General features: G+C 40.5%; 1 protein-coding gene across 3 annotated transcripts in view; it reads right to left on the reverse strand.

Moving 5' to 3' along the window:
• Positions 1-15,493, reverse strand: part of VCL (vinculin) — a 55,230-nt gene extending 39,737 nt beyond the window's left edge. For 2 of the 3 annotated variants that reach the window (XM_030950751.1, XM_030950752.1), the window contains exon 1: positions 15,017-15,491. In XM_030950751.1, coding sequence (XP_030806611.1) covers positions 15,017-15,184 — 168 coding nt within the window. In that variant the 5' untranslated portion in view covers positions 15,185-15,491. Of the gene's footprint in view, positions 1-15,016 lie in introns of all 3 variants that reach the window. The other variant, XM_030950753.1, reaches the window with a different exon arrangement.
• Between the last annotated feature and the right edge of the window lie 11,389 nt (positions 15,494-26,882).

Here is a 26,882-nt window from a genome sequence, read left to right on the forward strand (position 1 = left end):
GCAAGTCCTATTTGCCACTGATTAGTACAAAACCAGTATGCTTTAGGCTTTCTGATGTGGAGAATTTTCTTCATGGAAAAGAAAGAAAAGGTTTTCTGGCCAAGTTTCTTCCTTATAAGCAGTTTTGCAGTTTTTTGTCATTTCTGCTTCTACTGCAGGAAAAATAAGACAAGGTCCCTTGCCCACCCTTCTTAGCCTGCTAGACATAGCAAACAACAGCTGCTCAGTGAGAAGGAGAAATAACTTCATCTTCTGTAATTCTATGAGAGTTTGTTTAAACAAACAAGCACCCAGTAATATCCAGCTATGCAGCCCTTCTACTTGTGCAGTTTGAAAGTAAAAACTGCACATACCACATCAAATAAACCACAAAAATAATTAAGATGGGAGTCCAAAGTTTATTGTTTAAGGGTAATTTTATTAATTTTTTAAACAAAGATTCCTCTGAATGCCTCTGTTGACAATACTAGTTTGACAATTTGCCAAATGCTGGAAGAGACATTTTCCTCACAGCTTATATGATTTCCTCTGTTAAAAGGGAAGATGACCTGAGAAGAATTAGTTCTTCCAGTGTTCCAGAAGCTTAATTTAAAACATCTGTCATTCTAGCAAGGAGCCTTAAAATATTCCTTCACCATCACCCAGTGAACACAGAACAGCCCTGGCTGTTCTCCCCATGGCTCCCCCAAGAAATAAGCTGCAGTATGAGTTTTGCTTGACAAACCCAAGTCCCACACAAAGGGATCTAAGTCTGTATGCTGTAAAAGCAGCTTTATCAGAGGACAACTCAATAAAAATCCACTCCCTAGTTTATGCTTTAGTGCATGTCTTGCTTTCAGGAAGGACTGCAACAATAGTAGGAGCATCAAATCTCAAATCAAAAAATTTTTATTCACCAGTTCAGTCCTATCAAATTCCCTGCAACTTCTTCACAAATTTCTTTAGATGTCTATCCTGAAAAAGATAAAATTAAGTATTTCCTTTAATTCTACAGTGACAACAGTCCCTACATTGCACAGCCATATCTATAATCCATCTCAAAATGGAATTAACCACACATCCTGCATCTTCAATTAAAACTAACCTAGATATCATGACTAGGAACAAAGAATCAAGTTGAGCTAGAAGCAAGCCAAAGTCACACCAAATTTATTCTAACTCCTTGCTGGCATAGATGAAATATATTTCAGTCTGGACTGAAAAAATAAAATGTGGGCAGACAGAAATAAATCCTCATTAAAGAATTTTCAATTCAGGTTCTATACTGAGAGGTCTTACTCACACAAGACAACATAAGGAAAATGATGACTGAAATTTATGATATCCAGTTGTGAATACTGTACCTTTCAGAGTTCATTCCTTGGACAAGGCTTGTCCACTGAAGGCCTAGAAGGGAGGCCCTTTATCCCACACTGATTCAGAGACCAGTTTGTCTCAGTAACTTCAGAAGTGGCAAGGGTTCAGTAAGTACTTTCCAATTGTTCAGTTTTCCTTTTGTGAAACCAGCCATCAGAGCCCAATTACATGGAAAGTTTTTTGGAAGAAGTTCTGGCAGGAAAGAGAATCAAAACAGGACTTGGCTGTTTACTTTTGCTCTTATCAGTCACAGGATTTTGATTGCAACCCCCACTGGCATTACATACGCTGTCAAGAAGATCCAGTTGTTGGTATTCCTTCTATCTCACTCAGCTCTTTTAGAAATACAGGTGTTGGAGTGAATGTTTATCATGCCCTAACCCCTAGCTGCCATAATCCATGTGGTAAATCCATCAAAACAGGATTGTGTACGTCCTGGCAAAGCAGCCTAGCACCAAACTTTGTCAGACACAAGTCAAATAGCTTTGGGGTGTATCACAAAATTACTTTATCTCATCTGAATTTACAAGTCGCTCAAAAAATATCATATACAACCAGCTTCCAGTAAAGACAGGCCGTTTACAAACTCCAAACAGAAAAGTCAAGCAATGGTAAAGTGTTTTTAGAAAAATCACAGTGAAGAGGTTTAACAGGTCACACCTCACAATCTCATCCTTCTCATTTAATACAACTGAAAAAGTGAGTCTTAAGCTACAACTATTTTTTTTCGACACAAACTTTTGTTTTTCCTTCAAAGGCTCTCAGAAGCCTTTAAAAAAGCAAATTTCCAATCTCTTCATCATTCCACTCATCTTGCTTTGAATTATAAATAGGATTGACATGTCAATAGCAATCAGCGAATTTACCCCTGCTTTAAGAAGCTTTAGAGTTTTCTACTTCTCTGTAGGTGAACAGGCCTATATAATTAGAGAGGGAAAGAAGCCCAAAGAAATGTGCAGCTAAATTCTCCTCCTGCCTTCAGTTTACACCAAATGAACACTGCACATATCCCAGCAGTGAGGCAGTCCCAAGTCTGGCTTGAAGCCAGGCCCAATGCTAAAGAGTCTGGTGAATCAGAGCCTATCCCCTGTCCTTTCAGCCAGCATGGAAGCTGTGTCCTCACTCCTGGTTTTCTCATGATTGCCCTGCAGACTGCATTCCACCCAAAGCAGGGTACAATTCCAAACTCATCTGGCAAGCAAATTAGAACACACCAGCCATCTGGTCCCCAGCAGCAGCAAACCGACCTACCTGTCTGCACTGATGGTTAAGAAAAATTTAACTGGCTTAAGGCTAAGGAAATCCTGCTGTCCACTTAAAACACAGAACTATGAAACAAGAAGCATATGGAAAACAGAAAGCAACATCACTTGGATACCAAAAAACTTCTTCATGTTATTAATACCTACTAACTCTGTTACTAGTACAGAGCTGAGGCCCAGATGGTTTGGCAAATTACAGGATTAACTTCACAGAAGTACACACATACTGATTAAGTGATACTTTTAACAGAACTATCATAATTTGGAAATAGTTCTTTCATTAAAAGAAGAGTTTCTTTTTCCAAACCAATACTTCAAATTAAAATTACTTTAGGACATTATAACTATATTTCAGTCAAATAACATTATTCATGTAAGTAATCTCTAACCCTTGGGCATTTACAAAACTCACCAGGAAAAATAAGATACAGCAACTGCAGTCCAGAAACTAGACTGAGAGCTGCTAACAGCTACCTTTACAAGAAAATCTAAAGACAACACCACATACCAAACAGCATTGCAGACTCCAAAACCTCTTCCAGTTCATTTCCATGTACTCACATCTGTGATAAAGAATTCCAGAGCACCTCTTAACAAATCCTGCTGCATGTGTATACACATATTAGGACTGTACTAAAAGATAACTTAGCTCCAAAATCATGTTTTCTCATTATTCAGATGCTTGTCTGAAAAACAAGAAACCAAACACCATGATTCTGTTGATAGATTTACACCATCTTTGACAATGTGCTAATATCTGCATGTTGCAGAGGATTTGGTGGATGAGGAATTCCATCATGCCCCAGAAACTCAGATGTATCCTGTCCTCCCAGCATTCCAAATGTTAAGTCAAGTAGAAGCATCCAGAAAGTTTACTAATCTTAAAGCTTTTTGGCCCTGTTGGCAAGAGAGTAATAGTAAGAAGTGTCATCATAAGAAGTGTGCAGATCATATCAAACGGAAGGCAGATCTGGCTCCAGATACAGCAGGGCTGCCTATACAGATAAATATTGTACCGCAGCATCTCTAAACCAACCCAAGTTATAGCTACACATAGATAATAACTGAGTCCACCCAGTTTGTTTTTTCCTTCATCAGAAGGATTAACTTATTATTGTTCACAGATCACAACATAAGTTACTATTCCGCTTACCCACATGCTGGCACAGATATTCAAGAAGCTAAAAAAAGGCAAAGACAAAATGTGTTTTCTATTACTTATTGAGTAAGTTTCAAATGTAGAACAATACTGCAGTCTCTTTCTCTACTGTTCTGCATGTGAAAATTACTGATGTAGTAACTGACTGTATCAGCTACAAGGCAGATATCCAATAGAAGTGCCTTAATTTCCCTTTGCCATTTAACTACAAAATCTGTTGTTACCTTTCGTAACCCATTTTTACTTTTTGAAAACACTGCTGATTTGACAGGTATTGCTACCTAAATGAGACATTTAAAAATGTCACAACTGAAAATGTAGGATGGCTACCAGGCCCTGAATTTTAGGATCTTCCAGTTGTTATGCTTGTACTGACTTCTGAAAATCAGACTATTCAACATTGATTTTCCCTATTGCACAGAAAGAGTAGCACCCACTTCCCTTATCAGTTCTGTCCTAGAGGATCAGTGGTTCCAGAGAACAGATTTTTATTTTTTCTCTAAGTTCATGGCAGAAATGGTTCCATGCAGGAAAACAGAATAAGAAAAAAACACTCTCTAGAATTCCTTTATTGATAAAGTAATATTTTTCAGTATGTCTTTAATATATTGAAAATACCTTCACATGCTCACTAATATATGACTCAAGCAACAGAAATTCGCAGCATTAAATCTTTTGGCATAAGCTCTGCAACAGCAAATGTATCTTGACCAGCAAGATACATGCTACACAGTGTTCTATAGCAATTATCCACCTTCTGTAGCACACTGGACAATTTGTCTTTTAGAAGTCTCACTTTACTTGTCTAACAGCTATTTCTAGCGTACACTAAGTTCATGGTGTAAATTATTGCTTGCATTTTAAATGAAATCTTCTAATTAGCGACAACAGTATCTAGTTACATTAAAGAGAAATTAAAGAAATGCCATGCTATTATGTTTTTTTTTTACTCAGAGAAAAACTGAAGTGAAACCTACCTAAAATTTACTGAGGTTCCTGTTCACCACGTTTTGACTTTCCTGAGGAAAAGGGAGCATTTTATAGGTGTGGCAAAGACTCAAAGACTACTTCACTTGCTACAGTTAAGCCAGTGGTTTGGCAATTACTAGGCCTTCACAGTCCATTTTTTTGTCATTGTATCAGAGCAAGCTAAATAAATAGTGACCTTTTTGCTACTACTCTGTGGTTCCAGAGAAAGCCCATTTATTTGTTTCTGTTATTCAGCACAACTATTGTGCTGCAAAAGCTGCAAAGACAGCTATGCTCGTGGAAGTGATTATGACTGCAGTCCAAACACTAGTCAGTTAATTTGTTAGCTCACCTAAAAACCTGTAAGGGTTATGCAGTAATTTGAAAAAGCAGAACTTGGAAGAAAACTTCTTATAAAGTATAAAACCAGAAGCTTTTGAAGACTTAGCTGAAGGGCAAATAGACACCTGTATACACACTCAGAGGCTGAAATGTGAAGCACCTTTTGTGATTTATCTTGACCAAAGTTACAAAAACCCCTATGATTTTAATAACAAACAGGCACACCTAAACAAGTTAAACTTCCAGTAACTTCCATCTGGGTTCTTGATGCAGCAATCTTTTTCTAGTGATAACTCTTTAGATAAATATTCAGCACATGACACAGCTCAGAATTAAAAACCTCCCCTAAGCAAGTATATGAATGTCTGTTAGCAACTTACAAGGTTTTTCACTCAGTTATATATTACTACACCCCATTTTGCACTGCAGAGCTTAACCATTCCTTGCCCATGAACAGACAGGTATCATACTCATTTATAAGAAATCCATTTGTTCTAACTGTAAGTTTGTGGTCACCAGGAACCAAATCCACCCCAAAATGCTCACAGCTCACAACACATCTGTGTCTCACATGTACTGACTATCAGTCTAGTCAAAGTCAGTTTCTGCTCCTCCTGGCAAGTATTTGTAGAGGTGAACAAAACAAAACCTGCATAAAAGAAGGAAGTTTTATTAATGCTTCCCTCATCTAAAACAGTTGCATGTGCAGCCTCTTGATAATTCAGGAAAAGTTTGGAAGCCAGGAGAAGCAGCAACCCAGCTGAAATAAGTTCTAGATGACAGCTTTTAACAGCTCCCCTGCTTGACAGGAAGAGTCAGACTTCTGAAACTGAAGAGCTGATGCCTGGCAAGTAGATGAAAGATGAGAATGGGCAAGAAGTTGATATTTGATATGGACTTTCCTGGCTCAGCCTTTAATAAGCTTCCATCTTGATGCACCCATTCAAAAAGAAAGGCTGAAAACATTCCTTCGTTTCCCATCACACAATGACTTAACCAAGGTGACCAGAGTGACTCTCATCCGTTCAGGGGTGATGACACACGACCATTTCTCATACTGCTACTATAGCACTTCTGTGACTATACTCATTTATGCAATTAATGGCCATAGCTCTTTTCTTGCATGCTTTTCAGCATTTAAGGAGGGGCAGGCTTGGCTTGTATCTAGCTCATGCTAAGGTTCAGCTACTAAAATTAAGTTCAAATTGAATAACATTGTATTTTACTATTCCCACAAACACATGCTAAACATTGAGCAATGAGACCAGAACAGCTGCAACATACCCAAACATTTTAAGCTGCATACACAAAGATATCTGAACATAAAGCTTGTCAAGTTCACCAAAGCAACACTTTCTCAGCTCTGCTATTCACCATTTTATTTATGTACCATATGTACCTTAGGTCAAAGATTAAGCATGATACTTGCTGAAATGAAACCTTCTTAAGCCATCCCAAAAATTCAGTTTAGTATGAAAACTGCTTGCCTGTACTTTTCCTCTCAGAGACTGTAAGCTCTAATTATCTTTTACTGGTAGACACAGACTGAGGAGCTGAAGGCAGGAAAGCTCTGCTGTTAAAAACAGAAGAATTGATTGGGAGTGCAAATGACAGATGAAGTGACCATTAGATGGTAGAATTAAGAATCCTGAAAGGAAGAAGATAGACAAATCAGAGCTTGAGCTTCAGAACCAACTTTAGCCTCTTCAGGGACCTAACTGGAGAAATCACATAGAATACAGTCCTAGGAAGAGAGATTCTGGAGGGCTGGTTCATCCTGATGAGCAGGAAGACAAGTCCAAGTGGCAGGAGGCCTGCCTGAATGAACAGTGCTCCTGCTGAAGCAGCAGAGACCTCAGCTGAGCACACAGGGATGGGGTCCAGCCCAAAAGTGTATCTAGAGTTGAACCTAGTGAGGGGCATGAACAACAAAAAATGCTTGTGTAAATACAGCAGCAAAATAAGGACAAGGTAAAATGCGGGCCCGCTGTGGGATAGGTGTGGATTTCTGACCACAAGACAAAAAATTATGTACTCAAAGGCTTATTTACCTCTGTCTTTTCTGAGAATACCTGCCTTCAGCAATCCCAGGTCCTTAAAATAACCTGAGAGCTCGAAACAAGGAAAATTTACATTAGCTATTCTGTGGGTGCAACCATTGATTAAAAGGCAATGCAACATTATTACAATAGGTCTCTTCATAAGTATCCTAGGCCAACACCAACAGAAACAGTTTGCTTCTTTCTCCATTCTTCCCTGGAGAACCCCAACATGAATCATCAGTTTCCTACTCTACCCATGAAGTCAGAACACTGGGAAACTGTCCCAACACTTGTTTTTTCAGTGAGAGAAAGGGTTAGATATCTTCATCAACTAAGAGTCAACAAGCTGACAGTTTCAGAAACTCTGGAATGGCTTTGATAATGAAGAGGTTTTTGGTTTTTTGCTTTTGTCCCCCTTCATTAACCACTATTGTTATCCATTGTTCATTATTCATGTTCTAAATAGCTCTCCTGAAACATCAGAGCAATACTGACTTCTGAATAGGAGATATGTTACAAAGTGAGTTGTTAAATATAGTTTGACACAAATGTTTGGTTCTAGTCTCAGGATGTGGACAAGTACAAGTCATACCTCAGTACACTTTAATTATTAGGCAAAGTAAGCAAAGGAAAGGTTTGTCCCCTCTGTTGATTATCTAGTCAATCATTCATATCCTCACAGATGCACTAGGGCCTGATTTACTCCAGGGACAAACTAGACCTACTCCAAGTACTGTGCATGTAGGGTCATTCTCCCCCCTCCCAGCTGTTTGGAGCTGCTGGGATGCTCAGCTTGTGTTTGGAAGAGATCCTTATTGGTGAAATATCTGTAACTGAAAAGAAGATCCAGCCTTCATTTGATCACTTCATCTGCCCAATGCAGCAAGTCACCTTGTACCCACAAAGCATCTTCAGAAATGAAGGTAGCTGCAATATTCATTCATCTATTTCCATGGTTCAACACAAGTTGTTACTCTAGACTCCAATTACAGGGCGATATTTAGAGTTAATTCTCTCTCACCTCCTGTCAAAAATTAAGGAAGAAATTATACATCTAAACATTACAATTAACATAGAGGATAAAATTTAACAGTTATACAGTTACCAAAAAAAGACACTTCACTGTTCAAATTCAATAACAATACTGCCATGGCTGTGTTTAAAGATAAATGTCAGGAAGGCTATCAATTTGCAAAAATTAAGAACTGTGGCTACAGTGAAGTTCTGGATCAAGAACTGCTTCTCAGCATTTGAATGAGCAAGTGATAGAATATAATTAGTGCCACTAAAGGAAAAAAAATATTATATTGCAATACTTGCAAATTACTCTGTGTTCTGAAGGTACATATTTCTGACCCATGTTTTGTTTGGTTAATTTTTTATTAACCTCTAAAAGGCATTCCACATCTACAGTCCAATATCACTATGTGGAGAAAAGTACCTTCTTGTTTCAAAGTACAAAGCCAAACTACATCACTCTCTAAAGTTACAAGACATCAGGAAGAATAAATTGCTAAAAACACTGGTCCTTAACACAGGTTTAACTCTTCCCACACTGGTGTATTTGACTTATGCAGAAAAAAGCATTTAGTAAGTTTTTCAAAGCAGGAGTGGTATTCACCAGATTCTTGGCATATGGAACTTTTTAATCCAACTGCCACTCAAAGACTATCCATTCCACAATAACAGTCTCAGTTTTTATGTCCAAAAAAAGCAAGCTGCATATGAGGAGACATTTAGCAATCTCTATGTACATTTAAAGGAAGAGAGAACAAAAGATTCCTTTTAAAGCTGATGGAGGAGACTGGAATAAATTAAGTATCCAAACACAATAACAGAACAAAGAGATTATTTCAGTCAAATCAGAAACTAATTAATCACTTATGTAAAGATGATTCCTAACAGATAAAAGCAAGAAAGACATTTATGATGTGCTTTTGTTATTACAAAGTTGCTTTCTGTCTGATTAATCACTCTTCTCCCAGCCCCTCCCATACACACACCCTAATGGGGTTTATCCACTTTCTCAGAGCATATGGCCACAGTTCCCAGAATGGTAAATGATCCCTGAAGAAATTGCTGTATGCTGAAGAAGGATGTTCTAATTTTAAAATATTTAAAAAGAGGGAAATTATTATTATTTGCAAAACACTAACCTTAGTTTTCTACTACTCACAGGTAAGACCTAGAAAGCTGTAGTGAAAAGACATTCTCTCATGAGATCTTCAAGCTTATTCTAGCACTCATGCACTTGTTGCTAATTTTGAGCTCTGTAGAGTTCAGATTATCTGCTCTTTTGACCATTTCTTTCAGCTTCAAAACGTAAGAACATAATAAACTGGAAATGGGGAGGCACAGATCTATACATATCCCATGAAAAGTTACAAACATCAAGGAAAAGTACAAAAACCACAACCTCCTTGAGAGCCATCTTTTGTGCTGTGTAGAAATTCTACATGGAAAAAAGCTTATCTTTTTCCTTTCTTCTCCATCCTTTTCCAAGATACATAAACATATTGCAAGCTAATTTTTCCCCTCAAAAAAGAGAAACAATAAGCTGCTCATAATAGCTCACTCCTCTCTGTAGCCTGAGTAACAAGCAAGTCAGCTATGCCAAAAGAAAACTTAGGATGATAAAGCTGTTTTACCATCCACTCTCAACAGTCAGAGCATTTCTCCTCATTCCAGGTGTTATCTGTGTATTTGACTTTTGCTGCTGGAATCATGGCAAGGATTTCAAGGCAGGCTGCATTCTTCACAAATTCACTTAAACAGGTGATTTCCAAGCTGGTGGTTTGCAGGCATCAGTAGAAAATTTACAGCCTGGCCAGGGAAGATGGATAGCCCTTTCCAAATGGCCCTACAACCCCAGGCAACTTCTCACCTGTCAGAGGCCCTGGATGCAGACAGAACATGCCAGTGGCTTCAGAAGATTGCTGCTTCTTCCTCTGCTGAGACAGGACAGCTGCTATAGCTACAATAAATGCAACAATCCCACTGTTAACTCTTTGGTTTAGTTTAAACTTTATTCTCTGCCAAAGTACTGGTATTAATTCCATCTGTTTTAAGAGCTATCTGGGTACTTTTAGTTGTGCCTAGATAGGGTAGGCTTCAGCTGGTGGTACGTTAAGGAGACCAACCTCACAACTTTAGGAAGTCACAAAAACCTTTGACACACATGACTTTGACCCAGCAGTACAGGGTCTTGTTCCCATCAAGTGCAATCTTCAGTCAAGCTTAATCTTACTCCAGACTGCTTTTATTCACATTTTAAAACAGTACGTGGCCCAGACCTACTTATAGGAAACATCTGATAAACCCTGACTATGAGACAGGAGATTTATGATCTAAAAGACCCTTCCTGATGATTAGCCTGACCTAGCTAGTCTCAGTTAGTAGCTGAGATACAGAAAGGTGTCAGTAGTGCTTCATAAGCCTCCAAGCCTCAGTAGATAAATAGTCATATCACAGCATCCAACAACCAACACCTTCTTGAGAAATGTGGTCATCAGCAATTTAATAGCAAGTAAAGTTTTTCCCATTAAAAAATAATCTATTAGAAACTGGAGGCATATAGACACTTATGAAGCAGACTCACATATAAAAGGACAACACACAGGATGGAATGGCAGAAGTTGCATCATCAAATAGACAAGCACTGTTTTTTTCAGAGCAGATCTCTGTTCTGAAATATCTCAGTCACTTCACTTGTTACCATTAGGGTCTTAAATCTTCCATTATGAGCATTTCATAGGAGCATCACTTTGCTCAGATGCCCCAAGCTCTAGGAAAATGAAGGACATGAAAACAGGGTAAATCTCAAGCAATTGGTCTCAGATAAAGCAGGTCTTTTAGGCCATGGACCTCATTCAACAGCCCAGACTCTGAAAAACCAACACCTCCTTGAGCTGCTGAGCCTGCTCCAATATTTTAAATTGTGTGCTTCCCAAGTCCCTTCTACTACCTTAATTTTCATGCAGAGAATTACAACCCAATCTGTCAAACTCAGCAGCTTCACCCATGGTATTGTTGGCATTTGGCAGAGCAACAGCAACACTGCTCTGAGGCAGCTCTGTGTGAAACAGCAGAGAGAAGTGACCAGAGTGGGCTCTGCCTGTACTGACAGAATGCCAGGATCCACACAAAGCACTATGGAGCTTACAACATCAGGGTAGAATTTGCTTTGTCTGTTTGGCAATACTATAACATTGGTCTGAACATAAATGCTTGTAAATTCACTACTGCCAAGGAGCATTTTTGTTTTCTCCTCCATGAAATAAAACTGTATATACAATGTGTGTGATTGGTTCACCATTTCTGCATTACATCAGCCATCCCTGATAAAAATCCATTTTTAAAATAGGCTAAAAGTCAGGTCAAGTAAAAAGAAAAATAAAAAATCCAAAACCACAAAACCAACCAAGAAAACCAAAAAATTAGGGGGAGGAAAAGAAAGCCTAAAACAACTAGAAAATCACCACATGGTTAATTTCCTCCCTGGGAAATTGGACTAGTTAAAACTCAAAATTCCATTTCTCTGTCCTCTAAACTAATAGGATATTTAGCAAGCTCAAAATTATTCCATACCTAATAGGCAGCCTTGACTATTACCCACCACCAGCACCACTTCTGCTGACTTACAGTGTCACATCTTTTAGATAAAAGAAATACCAAATGCCAACCTTCCCATAAGAGGGACACATCCACTACAAATATAAGCCAATCAAAACATTAAGATTTTCAGTTAAAAGAAGGACCAATTTAGTACATTCATAGTCCTCTGGTATCTGAAGCCTCTCCCTTAAATTCCTGACTCCAGTCAAAGTTGATTCCCATGTAAAAAAGCTTCTGATGTTACTTCCACATTATATTTTTGCACAGGCAACAAGGACTTCACACCACAGTTAAGAAATTTCATCAAAATGCTTCAGAACAATTTGAGAATTATTGTGCAAAAGCTATTCCCAAAATAATCAAGATACAGTAGAAGCAAACTGTCGCGTATTGGAAACATAATACCAAGTCTTTCTTTGGTATTTTACTATAGCAATGACTAACTTGTAAAACATTTAGTTATTTCATTAACTTCAACAATGACCTGGACTATCTCTTCTCCAGGATTATTTTTCAATTAGGTTCTGACAAGGCAGTATCTCCAGGATAGGTCCACTTGAGTGCGCAAACTTTACATTAAAAAAAGCGTGTAATTTAAGATGGCTTCAGGCAAACCTTGAAATACAGCAGAACCATTAATGACAGAAAATACAGAAATGCATGCCAAAGGAAAAGTTCTCTTATAGAGGTCTCTAGTCAGGGTGTTTAGGAGAAGGACCCCCTTTTGACTCACCTAATAGCCCTAATGTAAGACTCATATCTATCAACCTCTATTCCATCTTGAATAGTGTGTTGTGCTAGCTCCGTCTCAGGAATATTCAAGTTATTGCATATAGGACCTTCCTTATAGGCATATAGTAGTTTCCTAGGCCATTTCCCCTCACAGTACATCTCCTAGGCCTTCAACAAGAATGTGTCTCAAAACTTCAAACACTGTTACCAGTAACTACACAGAGACATGACAGTTAGATCAATTAAATATTGCATTTTCCAAACTGCAGAATCCCTACTATAGGCTGGGTAGCTGGAGAGTAATGCTGCTGTGTATGAAAATTTATCACTAAAAAACTCCCTGCTCCTCAGTACTTTTTTTATGTACTTTGTGATACTCACACTACACTGAAAACCCTGAGCAGACAGCAAGCAACACAAGGAGCCAGCACCACATTACTCTCTTGGTTGCACTGATAACTCTATCTTTGCTGTCACCTGGGAAGCCACCAGAAGGCTCATAATTCGAGAACCTGTCTGCACAAATTCTCCTGCTCCTGTGAAACTGCTGTTTCATAAATCACTTTTACACTTCAGAGCAATGCACTGAAAAGAGAGCTTCAGATAGGAATGAGAACTTTAATTCTGCACTTTTCCTAATATAGACAAAGCTGTATTTTAACAGATCAGGACATCTTCCTGGTAACTACCACCTCAGATTACACCACTTTCATTGGCTCTTTGTGAACAAACACAGAAAAAATAATACAACAATCATTCCTTTTATCAAACTAGCAGGCAAGAAGAGAAAAACAAACGCTTCCAAAACAGTCCAAAATGAAAGAAGATCTAGCATTAGCAAACTGCAGAAGGAAACTAAATCTTTTTCTGTATTTCTCTAATAAATGAAATTTTATCAGATCAAGTTTCTTTTGAGATAAAGGTGGGATGAAGGAAAATAGTCACACAAGCCAGTGTTACAGGGTTAGCTCAGAGAAGCAAAGCATTATTCCAACATCCTTCCTTTCAAGGAAAAGTATTTCATACACACAGGCTTCGCACCCTTACAGCCAAAACACTTATTACATCAGTGAACTGCTGCAGAACAACTGTTCTTCATAAAGAGATGAGTGTCTGCTACAGTCAGCCAGAAGCACAAGTATTCTAGACAGTGTGTAATATTTATAGTCATGGCGACCAAGAGACCTAGTTACACTGTAGTAAACTGCAAAACCTCCAAGTGGCAAGTTATTCTAGCAGCAGCCAGTAGTACAGGCCAAAGCATGATTAACACATCACATACATTAGTCATCTTGACAGCTTCTTATGCCCACAAGTCTCATGATTTCAGTGCACTCAAACATTGGTTAACAGTGACACAGTATTCTAACTTGCATAGCTATTCACTTGAAGGCAAAGAGGCGGCAAGAGGTACCTTTCCATTTATTCACTTACTGGCAAGAGGTATTTCTTGCTAGGAATTACTTCAGAATTTAACAGGATTCAAAATGAGCAAGGAACATGTACTCAGTATTTGTAAACAAGCTTAGCAAAGGTGCAAGATAAGTATTACCAGGTAATTCTTAATACAGTAGTAGAGTAGGCAATGTCAGAGTGCTTTCTATATCAAAGAAAGTATTCCTGCCTTGCAACAGTTCGTTATTCATTTGTTTATTATAAAAGTGCTAATAGGACTGAAACACTTCAAATGTATTAATCACTTGCACTTCTCACACTGCAGGGTCCACACTGCAAGTACTCAGATCTTAAAGAGACTAGCTATGCATAACCGCTTTCAAGAAGCCAAAAGAGTCAGGCCAAATTTCCGTCACCTTTAGCTCACCACAAGCAAACAGTAACTCACACTCGAGGCTAAGTAACAAGAACAATTTACAGCTCCAGACTTTGCCTGGAAGCCACAGGTCTGTCTCGCCTCAACTTTTGCACTGATAAGGAACGGCCAGCCCTCACCGATTTAAAAATGAAACCCAAATGCCTGGGAGGTTTGGGCTTTATTATTGGTCGGGTTTGGGATTTTTTTGGATAGGCTCACGCCAAGCAAGTATTTTGCCTTTTATAGCGCATACACTTAAAATAGGAGTTTCCTAGGCAGCAAAGAACCACGCCGCGTATCAGAGCCATCTGTGAAGCGTTTCGGGGCGGGTATGAAAGCCGCAACTACCGCGCTTTACTGCACTTCAATGGGATGCCGCTCCTCAGGTGGGCAAAGGCTTCTCTTCGCTCCGAGACGGCGAGCAACTCGCTCTTGGGACAACTCACTGCTCCGCTGCACGGCTCTCACGGCTCCTCCGCCGGCCGGAGGGGGAACAAGCGACGGCGGCTTCCAGGCGGGAGCCACAGAGGTCCAGCCAACCTTCCAACTTAACCCTTTCCTGGGCCCCAGCACCGCGCCCAGCCGCTCCTCACGGGGCGGGGGCCGAGACACCTGTACGCGACAGCCCGGGCCGGGCGGGCGCCGCCGGACTCCCAAGTTGGCCGCGGCGGCCAAAGTCGCTCCCAGGAGAAGGCGCGGAGGAGGCGGGCCAGCCGCCGCTACTCACCCGCACCAGGTTGCTGACAGCGGCCTGCACGGCCGACACGGGGGCGGTGAGGTCCGGGATGGCCTTTCCGTCCACCTCCCCCTCCTCGTGCATGATGACCAGGTGGGAGATCTGCTGGGCTACCGGCTCCAGGATGCTCTCGATGGTGCGCGTGTGGAAGACGGGCATGGCGGCGGTGGGGTGGGGGGGCCGGAGCCCAAACTCAGCACAAACTCCTGGCAAACTCTGTCCCTGCGGGCTGGCGCCCCACAGAGAAAGCCGCGGCCTCCGCGCGAAGAGGAAAAGGAGGAAGAATAGGAAACCAAACACCCACTCCGAGCTCCCCTCGCCCCGGAGCGGAGTGCGGCGCACGGAGAAGCGACTGCCGACTCAGGCTCGCGGAGGCGGGACTCGAACTCGCTGCCCTCCTGCCACCCGCTGGCAGCTACCACCCCACACTGGCGCCGCTCCTCAGCCAGGCGGCGGCTTTTCAAGCGCCACAAGCCGCCCCGCCCGCGCTCCCGCCCCCGGCCGCCTTGCCCAATGGCCGAGCCGAGGCCGCCGCTCCCAGTGGCGCAACTACGCGTCCATCAACATTCCAGAGCCTCCTTCCCCTCCACCCCCCGCCTTTCCCGCACCACCCGGCTTCCCAACCAAGCTTGGTTGCGCGGGCGCTGGTTTCCCAGCGTCGAGATGACGTCAGACATTCTGGTGTCCATATAAGGAGACGATTAATGCCAGGGTGCCGGGATCGCGGGGGGCGAGGGCGGTGGGATTCCTGCGCCACGCCCGCCATCGGGGCGAGTTCGCTGCGTTGGGCTGAGGAGGAGCGTGACCGCCTGGCCGGGCGCGTGGGGCTGAGCCCCGCTAGGACGGGAGTGGCCGAGGAGAGGTGGCGCTCCTGGCCGGACCCACTGTCCCCAGGCTGCCTGGGGCGCGCCGCTTCGTGCGGGGTGTGCGTTCTCCCCGCAGCCGGCTCTGCGCGGCCCGCCCTGGGCGCGGCCCAAACGCTTCCGCCCACACTGAGGAAAAGTGGCGAGAGGCTGCGGGCGCTGCTTCTCGACTGCGCTCCGCTTCTGGTGGGGAGGGCTGTCCCTGCCGTCCCGCTCCCCGCGCGCCGCCCCTCAGCGGCTGAGGGATCACAGCGGGATAGCCCTGAGGCGGCGGCGGCCCTGCGGGGCGGCACGTACCGGGAGCGTGAACCTCGGCTCGGGTTTTACCGCTATGACTGGTGGTAACAGCGGGAGCTTGTTTGAATACAGTTAGGTGAGCGGTATGGTATCGGGAGAAGGAGTACAAACCATAGTCAGAGAGGAACATAAATCCGCACTTTCCGTAGCTCCCCTGTGGGAGCGTGGCTGCCGGTGCCAGCACGGTTTGGGGTGAGCCCGTACGAGCGCTGCCCGCCCTTCGGCGTGTCCCGGGCACGGTCTGTTGTGGCACTGGCAGCACTCGTGGTAATAAAATAAAACGTGAGTAAGGAGTTACACTCCACACTTCTTACTTTCTTCAATAAAAGAGCACAGGTTCAGATTTGGAAAGTTATTGCTGGCTTGTAGGTGTTTTATCCTTGTGCTGCTATTCTAAGCTATAAATCAATGTCCCTGACAGACTAGGTTGCACTCTGAAGTGGTCCAGAGCAAACAATGAACATAGCCACTCCTACCAGAAGACACAGAGACGTATAGAAAGAGCAGTTAAATCAGCAAGGCTGGTGTGAGCTCAAGGATCTCTCTTTGTAAGTTGTACCAGCGTTGTTGCTGTTGGAGCTACTGGGACACCTACAAGTTGTAGGCCTAAAAAGCTATGAAAAACAGGTTTTGTGGCAGGTTAAGACATCTTAGCAACACCTTTAGCTCAGACGTTTTGTTTTGGTTTCTTTACTGTTCTCTTTTTAGTATGATGGAAATTGTCTTTATTTGTGTTTATTGAATCTCCAGTAGTAGAAACCATAGTACCAACTTCCATGTTGTACAAGAACCACTTGGTTTGGAAAGAGTACCTGTAGGCTCGGTAACAGATAATCAAATGATGCTATTGGCATGCAAAATGTAATTACAGTATCAGTCTTTCAGCAGTAGTGAGTGTTTTAAGTTGCTTGAACCATGCGCTGTAAGAGTAGCTCACGTTGTTTGCTATTGGCTGTATAGCAGGTACCATTTTTAGCATATACGTGCCTAGCGGTACCTCTTTCACATACTGTGCGTCAGTAATAATGAGAATACATAAAAATCCTTCTAGACAGCAGTGTGCAGGATCTGGAAGTTGCAAAAAGCAATTAGTCCGCATCTAATAATCTGCTAACTTCTGTTTTATGGAAGTATGCAAACTTAATAAACCCCACTTACTTAGACATCTGTGGGACTTGCACATTAGCAAGCCTCTGATTAAAAATAATTGCTGTAGATTTAGGATTGTGTGTATTGACTTATGGCTGAAATATGCATGTTTATGCATAAGACTTTCAGGAAAAAGTGTTATCTGATCATTATAAAAGGCTGATCTGGTGGCTCAAATAGGTACGCTTACTACAGGCAAATTAAAATACAGAACAGATGGAAATTTTTGGTGGCCTGCTGGAACTTTTCCTGCCTACAGGACCAAAACCTATACTTGTATTTGGGATGTGTTCGTATTAAGAGTTTGTTTCACTATTTCACCTATATTGGTGTAATTTTTGCCTATACAAAATTGAAATTTTATTCTTTGCATTATGAGACTGTACTGCATGCCCATCACTGAAATTTCTTCCACGCTGTTGGTGTGGCTGCCTAATTTCTGAAACCTCATCCAGCAAAATTCCATGCAATTAACAGCAATATATGTAACACTGCTTTTCTGGTTGATGAGTTTGGTTTTTTTCTTTTGAAGTGCAAAATTTACAAAGTTTTCTCTTTCCTTTGCAGTGTTCACGGCTGTCACATTGATGACATATGAGTAACAGCTTTGAGGCAGGTACTTTTTTCAAAACTTTGTTTCTTACTGTCATGTTGTTTTCCCAGGTTCTACATTAATCATTAATTCATTGGGTCCTAGTAGATTGTTAGAAAGTAATGATAGATTTGGTATTTTCTGTTTATAAAACCTAGGATGGAAACATGTGATGTCTTTTGTCCTCTTCCAATATGGTATTGCATAGCAAACAAAACAAACAAAGGGATGCAAAATCTCCTTTCCTTTCCACACACTCAAATTGTTAGTGTTATAAATAAGTAGTATCTGTTATTAGTATGACAATGATGACCAGCATCTCAAATAAGTTAATGTGCTTAGAATGAAAGGATTAGCTTTTAAGGCATTCCTTCCATGTCTTTTATTATTTCATATGAACTCAGGTGAGTCCAGTTCAACCCAGGTCTGCAGAGAACCTGATGTCAGCAGACTCTTCTGCTTACAGAAATCTCCATTGTCATTAGGGGTATATGTCTCTTTGACCCCAATGAGCAAATAAATTCTCCTCTTTCCACAAGTCTTTTAACAAAGCAAAGAAATTCTCTCTTTACTTCCACTAAGGTGAGATGCATGAATACAGAAGCAATAGGCTTAGGTGGAAAAAGGGAGGACACTGTGTGCTTACAAAATGTGTAGCTGCAATGCAGCCTCTGCCACAGTGTCTTTTGGAGAGTTCTGTATCCCATTCTCAGGGTACATGGCACTGCATCTGCAAGTACTAGGAGCAGTGGAACTGAGCTATTTGCAGAGAGGTTCATGACCCTGCAGTTGTATGAAGTTTTAGGTGTTTTGCTAGTATTAATAGTTTATGGAAGTGAACGTGTCTGATTAGCTCAAAGCACTACCCTCCATTGTACAGTAGTTATTTTCAGTATTAGTTACCACAGCAGAGAACAATTATGCTTTCTAGGCAAATTCTCTTGTCTGTGATTAATCACTTTTCCTTGCAATCATCTGGTCTTGTTCCTTTACTGCACCAGCTTCTAACTTTTCTGAGTAAAAATTAATTAGCTACCTGAGGAAATTTACAGAAATGTTATTTTCATAAATTGCATAAACTGGATTGTATAAATGTCTTGATCCTATGAAGACTTAAGCATATGTTAAAATTTAAAGTTTAGAGTTCGTATTATCAGCTTCTGGAGAATTGGAGGCTCCTGTCGATCAGTGGACGTTCTGCATTTCCCTCTTATCAAGCATTAACTGGGTAATCTAAGGAGTAAGCAATGGATAATTGAATTTTAAGTAAAAAGGGGGTTTTTTTTCTTTCTGTGGTAATGTCCACCTTAAACATAAATCTTAAATTTGTTATGAGTTTGTTGTAGAATGGTATTACTATACTGACAGCTCTAGTGTGTAGGTGACTGGCACAGGAGGAATAAATTTCATGCCTAATAAATGACAACCTTGGAGAAAGAAAGAGCAGGTTGCTAAGGTATTTGACAGTGTAACTTCACCACAATGGCCTGTCAATGTGCTTTGCCATTATTTAGATGACTTTTGCCATGAAACCAGGTTAGGTTCTGTTTAGTTCTGCATTTTGGCTGGCTGTGTTCTAGGAACTGCAATGACACCAACACTTCAGAATTTTTATACACTGACTCACTATCTGAGCTAGATGGGAGCAGCCTATTACAACTGGAAAATTTACATCACAGTTGTCATCCAGCTCCTGAATACAAACTGTTTCATCATACAACACCACTTGGTTCCCAGCTGCCCTTCTATAGCTGTGTTCTGTTGCTGTGCAGGCATAGTGGGACTTAGGTCAGCAGAGAAGGCTGCTGCCAATTCCCTGTCTCCTGCAAGGGGTTTCTTGCTACAAGTTCTGCTGGGAAACCAAGAGTGCAAATGTAGTTAATTTTTTTTCATCTTCTCAGTTACTGTGTCAACTCCACTGAACCCAAAACTTTTTTTTAACTTCACTACATTCTGAAGTGGTTTATTGTGGAGTAAGTATCACAACAATTGTAACAACAAAATTCAAAGAATGCTTTTAAGAACATGAAACATGTAGAAAAGAAAGGTAAGCATAATAAATACATATTTTTGTGTATTTATTCTAGAAATTGCTAACTAGGCATGAGATTCAAAAAAGTATTTTTCAACTTCTAAAAAATTGCAGGTGAAAATATTATGTACATGCAAAGCACACATGATAGTGTATGTGCAGTTAAAATTATACAGTCTCTTCCCAGTAAATGCAAACAAAAAATCTTTTTACTCTTGTACTAACATTACTATTAACCTACAGTAGACTTTGGTGTTTCACAGAGCAGCAGGTGGTTTTCAGGAGCTTGACTCCCATACTGGCTCAGAGCTTGTCAATGTAATTAACTACCTGGTAAACAATCCAAGTGCTTTATTTACAGTAGGTGACCATTTTAATAGTCTAAACATTCATTTTGCAAATAGGGATTTTGGCTAATATTTATGGTCATTTCTACATGCGGGCACAAGGAAATTGAGGTAGATAAACTGAAGATGTCACATGTGTTTAAGTTAATACTATTAAACATCATGTGGATGTTGTTTTTTGGCTTTAAATGGCCTTTGCTGCTCCATGATTCCTTTCCAAATCAGGCTTTGTGAGAGCAGTAAAGCTCTTGTCATCAGGCAGTTAACACAGCTGCTGCATCTACCAGCTGAGATGTGGCAACTAACTTCTTGTATGGGCTTGGTGTACTTCCTTAAAAAGTGAAGGCTGTTTTAAATTACTCCTGTTGATCAGTTTAAGCTTCCCCTGTTTTGCTTTGCTCTGAAAAGGACAGGTATCTCTGGTGAGCTGCCTACATTTAAGTTCTCACATTTTTTATCTGCCTTGCAAGAACACATCCTGATACTCAGTCCTTGATTAAGTATTTTTGCATGCAGATAGGTTCGATTTCATTTCAAAGACCTCTGTATCCAAACCAGCCTCCAAGATGATCTAAGAAATATTTGATTTTTTTGGGAAGAGGGGTACATGTTCATCAGTGCCTCTGCAGGCTTTTTTCCTGATTTCTAATGTTATGTGCTAGTATGTATCAACTTCTTTCCCAGTGGTTCCTTGTGTTGGATTTGACTTACTAAAGTATTAAAGCATGTGTGTGTTGGGAAGTGTAAATTTGGTCTGAAATTTTATATGTTCTGCTGGTTTGGAGTCTCATAAGTTATTTATTTCCCTACTGCAGGATTAACAGGCTCAGGGAGTTCTGCATTTCTGTGTATGTTCAAATTCACTACGAGGTCAAAGCCCTTAGACTGGGCAATGCTTCTTGAAAAGCCACTGGCTGAAATTAAGAGCTACTACATGGAGTAATAATGAATTCTTTCTATATATGCCTGCGTGTGATTGATTTTTAACTGCATAATTGTAGAGATATTTAACATTTTTGTAGATTCTTTATGGCTTATTTAATGATCTGATTTAGTGTGCAAGCTAAAGATTCTTAGCCATGTATTAGTAGAAATAGGAGTTTAGTGACATCAACAAATACTAAATGGCCAAATTAGGCTTCGAAGAGAAAATGCTAGATAGCACTTAATTTCTGTATCAATTTATAAACTCCCTCCATATACAGTGGAGATAGAAATCCACAGACTAAATATACTTTTTTGACATACTTTCAAGTTTCTTATCTGTGTTGTATTCAGTAATACATCTTGACTGAAACTCTTCAATTGTCTCAGAGGAGCTTCAAGTAATTACAATAGAGAAAAACAATTAACCTAATGCAAAAATACTTCCTTCTTCCTGCCCCCAGGTCCTGAACTTGCAGTTATTTTCATATAATTGGACCTTGTACTTGGGGGAAATTCAGTAGGAGTCATTGTAAGATTGCTTTGTGAACCTTTTTGTTCTGTGTTCCACATTAAAATGCAGTGGCATTACAGAAAGTGTGGATTGAACACTGGCACTCATGATTTTAAAGATTATTAGGATTGTAGTGAGAGTTTTATCCCACTGCAAAGGGAAGAATCCAAAATGACATAGATTCATGCTGGGCCTGAAAAATCTGTTGTCATGGCATGTGGTTTGTTTTGGAATCTCTTCAGTCCACCAAAAACATTATCCTCTTTCTCTTAGTCTCCTCTGTAGCTAGATTCCTAGCTATTAGATATCAAACTGTGACTCTTTTATCCATAGGGAAAATCCCTGTGCTGCGCCTTGCTTTCCTGTAAGTGTCAAGTGTTAGTGGCATTTTGCTCTATACCACAGGTGACCTTGCCATGTCAGTATTCAGAGTTAGGAGTAAGAGGTTCATAAATCCTGTCCTAAAGGAGCTTGTCTGTAAACTATTAGTTATGATAAATGTTTCAAAATAATTCCTATTTAAGCCATTATATGCAATACAATATCATATATTCAGTGTACTTAGAAAAGGCAACAGTTGATTAATAAAGTTGTAATGTTTTTTGAAATTAGGAGCTGTTTGGGTTCTGCTGTCTTGAAGCTGATGGAGGATGAGAAGCAAAAATTATAGGCTATTAAGTTTGCTACAAATGCCCTAAAATGCCAGGGGTGAAATTAAATTCCTGTTTTGGTTTTGGGCTTTGCATATAGAAAAATGTCCCTGATGCCAGGCAACAATATTTTCCGTGTGAGTTCTCCACTGTTGCATACTGCATCAGCACTGCCAGCTCAGTGGTAAAGTGTGTGCAGACTGGTGCTGAAAGAGGGGCCACAGCCTCAATGTCCACTGTGCAAAGCATGCTGTGCTCATGAAAAGTTGCCTCCTGAGACAAACTTTCTGCCTTCATCACAGTTCCCCTTGCAAAGCAGTTAGCCAAGCCTAGACTCACATTTTTCACTCATACTGTATTTGATTTACATCAGCTGAAGGAAATGGTAATGTGCAACAGTGACTCTGGAATTTAAACAGAAACCCACAAGGGATCTCCATGCTGAAGGCCAACTTCCAAATATGGGAGAAGAGAAGCAGCAGTAGTAGCCTGGGAAGACATCCTCAGCACAGCAAGGGACAAAATAGTTGGAAGTATGTGAGCTTTTTGGAATTTGTTCAGAAAGGTAACTGCTGTCATGTTTTAGTCAGAGTGATGGAATGAAATACAAATACTGTGATTGCAGAAAGAAGCAAGGTTTATGTTAACTGTCTAGGGCCTGAACAACAGAAGTGGAGCTATTTTTTTCAATTCTATTTTTAAGTATGTAATAGTGCACTTGCTCCAGATCCAAATGTGTATCTAAACTCTGCCAATATCAATCTGTTAGGATCACAGTTTAATCAGCAAAACCTGTAAGAAAAACATTTGTGAGGAAATTAGTGGGGCTCAGTGCCAGGTCTGGTTGAAATTCTGCCAGAACATATTCTCTCAATAAAAATAAATTCACCAATATTTAGACCTCACATTCTGCAAATTCTGATTCAAGGGCTTGAGAAGAGCTTTTAATATTCATATAGCCCCAAAAATGTAAAGGCTCAACAGAGTCTAATTGCTGGTAGAGTCCCTTGTATTTAGCTGTTGCAGGTTTTTGGGGTTTCTCATTTCTATGAGCAGCAGTAGCTGTGTGTCAGCCGGGCACACAGAGAAGCAGTGACCTACAGGCCAAAAGAGTACAGGGACAAAGCAGCAAGGGCAACTGACAGAGTAGGGGAGTGCAGTGTGGTTCACATTTCTACTGGGCCACTGTTTACAGAATTCTCTGTAAGTGGTACCCTTGTTCACTGCATTATAGATGTGGCTTAGAAGCTTTTGTTAGCATGATGATAGATCTGGCTTTTAGAAACAAACAAGGGGAATTAAGCCAAGGTCTTACAAATTGAAATGCCATTAGAAAAGCCTGCCTCTTAGGGATGTGGGCTTCTTATGAAGGAAAATAATTTGTAAGCTATTTTCCCTACTGACTGTGGAAGAACTATGAGTTTTCTAGAATAGCTCAGGCAACAATGGCTGTGAAAGAGACAGGGTGCTTGTTGTTCCGGGACACTGTCAAGGTGAAGGTGGAGCAATAGATTCTATTTTTCTTTTTAAACTCCTTAAAGCAAATGTCCTGTGTTCTGTGAGAAAATGAGAATTGATTGCAGTGTGTTTCAAACTTCTTGAACTGACTCTGCTGTCTAAACAATGAGTGAATTTGAGTTTCTTTAAGGTCATATGGTGGTCCAAATAAGAGTATATTATTTATATGTCATTAGGTAAAAGCATCAACGCTTTTCAGGTTGATGAAAAGTGCAAGTTGTAGTGGAAAGGGCTCCTAAATTTCAAGTCAAAGTCTCTCAAATTAGGATTGTATGTTAAAGTTGAGTCATTGTGATTCTGCTACTGTGCCATCAGTGAAAGATTTAGCAGGAGCGCTACTAAATGACACCCTTATCTTTCAGAGATGTTCAAAATAGTAATGTAGCAACTTGGATAAAGTTGTTTCTGCCTACCTGAAGAGATTTTGGACATTATTCTGTAAGAAGACATCCTTTTTACAGGTGTGGCTGCTGTTTGGCAGATGTATTTTATGCCTCAAAAGTCTTAAACCCTAATGCCTGATTTGTTTCTTCTTTTCAGCCTCCATTCCTGTACACGATCATGGAGTACAAAAATTATTTGCGATTAAAGATTCCTCCTCCCAGTACATGCTAAAAACTGTTCAGACTTTAGTTGAAGAATTAAAAAAAGAAGTGCTACATATAGCTGTAAATTACAAAATAAGGGGTTCTGAATGTTAAGTGCTTATAACTTCAGTAGAGATACATTTTCACTATATCATAATGAAAAAAGTTACTGATTCCAAAAGCTTTTATGAAAAAAAAATTCAAAAGCCATTTTTACAAATTCACAAATAGACCCATCAGGGTCTATTAAATACATAGACACACTATTTTTAGTTCAAATCCCCAGCTTTAGATTTTTCAGCTGAACATATGTACTTGGGGAATTGTTATTTTATTCTTTCCCCCTCTTTTGTACTCTTTCATAGACATTTACTTTTGACCACCATCAGAGTCAGGATACTGTGCTAGATGACACACATGGCCTGACTGGGCATCTTCATGTTGTTCCTGGGAAATGGTTCTACTCTAGCACCCTTACTCATGAAAGAAGGACCAAAATTTGTGTCAGGGTAATAAGAAACTTCAGGGTGATAATGTGTGATATGAAAGTAACTTCTTATCTGCTGTTCCCCTTACATCCTCTTCCCTGTGACTGAGCTTTTCCTCTCCTAGAGTTGACTCGTCTCTGTTGCAACAAAGATATATATTGTATAAACACAGTACTGTTCCCATTTGATAATTAGTGATAATGTGAGGAAAAACAATGCTGTGTCATTATATCCTGGCACTGTGTGCAACCATGGGCACAGTGATATGAGAAGCACAGCTGTGGATCAGGTCATGGAGTGGGCTTGCATCTAGTCATGTGGCAGGGACTACTTGTGAACAAACTTTCAAATGCCATGCATGCTTTTATCATGTAAAACACGAACTGTAAGAAAAGAATTGTACATATATTAAATATATGCACATTATACATTAAATATATGCACATAAATACTTATATTAATGTATGTACTCCCATGCACCTGATTAACATGCTTATCATAAAATGGGTAAGGTTGGGAAGGGATCACAGGTGAGGTCATCTGGTTCAACCTCTCTGCTCAAGCAGGGCACATTGCACAGGATTGCGTCCAAATAGTTCTTAAATATTTCCAGTGAGGGAGACTCCACAGCCTCTCTGTGCAATCTGTTCCAGTGCTTGGTCTCCTGCACAGTAAAGTTCTTCCTGTGTATCAATTTCTGCCTGTTGCTTCTTGTCGTGTTGCCCAGCACCACCAAGCAGAGCCTGGATCCATCCTTTCAACACTCTCCCTTCAGACACTTACAGACATGGATGAGATCCCCTCTCAGTGGTCTCTGCTCAAGGCTGATCAGGCCCAGCTCCCTCAGCCTTTCCTCATAAGAGAGATGATCCAGTCCCTTGATCATCTGTGTCACTTTGTGCTGAACCTGTGCCAGGAACTCCATGTCTCTCGTGTGTTGGGGAGCCCAGAACAGGACACAATGCTTCAGATGCCCCTCATTAGCACTGAGTAGAGGGGCAGGATCATCTCCCTCAGCCTGCTGGCAATGCTCTTCCCAAAGCACCTCATGAGACCTTTGGCTTTCTTGTCCACAAGGGCACACTGCTGGCTCATGAACAGCTTGTTGTCCACCATGACCCCTGAGATCCTTCCCTGCAGAGTTACTTTCCAGCAGATTAGCCCACCATGTGACAATATTAATGGCACTCTCTGTGAAATATTTTCCTTGCATCTCCTTTATGCAAGTTGACAGTAAGCTTGTGGCATCTGTCTCCTAAAAAAGAAGTCTGGAAACAACTTCCCATGGCTTCATGCAAACCTATTTTCAATCAAAATGTCTCTAGATAATATAGGCTAAAAATGCCATGTGTCTTTAATTAGGTTTGCATTTCTCTTGGAGACTGGGAGCAAAGGCAGAGAGAATATAATGCAATAGAAACCCTGGGAAAATTAGATCTGAAAGTGAGGTAAAGAAAACAGATTCTGAACGCAGGACTGAGACAGAAAATTTATTTTGGGAACATTATTTAGGCTTTCTACTGACAGAACTGCTTTGACAAGCTGGGAGATTTCATGAAAAGAGATTTTGTTTTGTCCATGAAATGACAGTGAACATAGAAAATGCTTTCTATATTTTAAATTCATTTCAATTAATTATATTTCAAATTAATGATAAAGGAGAGGAAAAACATGGGTCAAAACTGAGGCACAACATTTTAAGTTACACACATGCGCACACACACACACACATCTGAGTACATACAGTTCATGTGTCCTCAACAGAAACCCCTTGGGATGTCAGCTTCCTTCTGCTGCTCTAGGAAACCAGGACTTCTATAACTTTCCGGAAGAGTTTAAAATAATATCACTAAGTGTATTTCCAAATGTGAGTTTGAGCAGGGAAGGCCATTTGCT

Source organism: Camarhynchus parvulus, chromosome 6 (genome assembly GCF_901933205.1).
Source record: "Camarhynchus parvulus chromosome 6, STF_HiC, whole genome shotgun sequence".
Classification (NCBI taxonomy): Eukaryota; Metazoa; Chordata; class Aves; order Passeriformes; family Thraupidae; genus Camarhynchus; species Camarhynchus parvulus.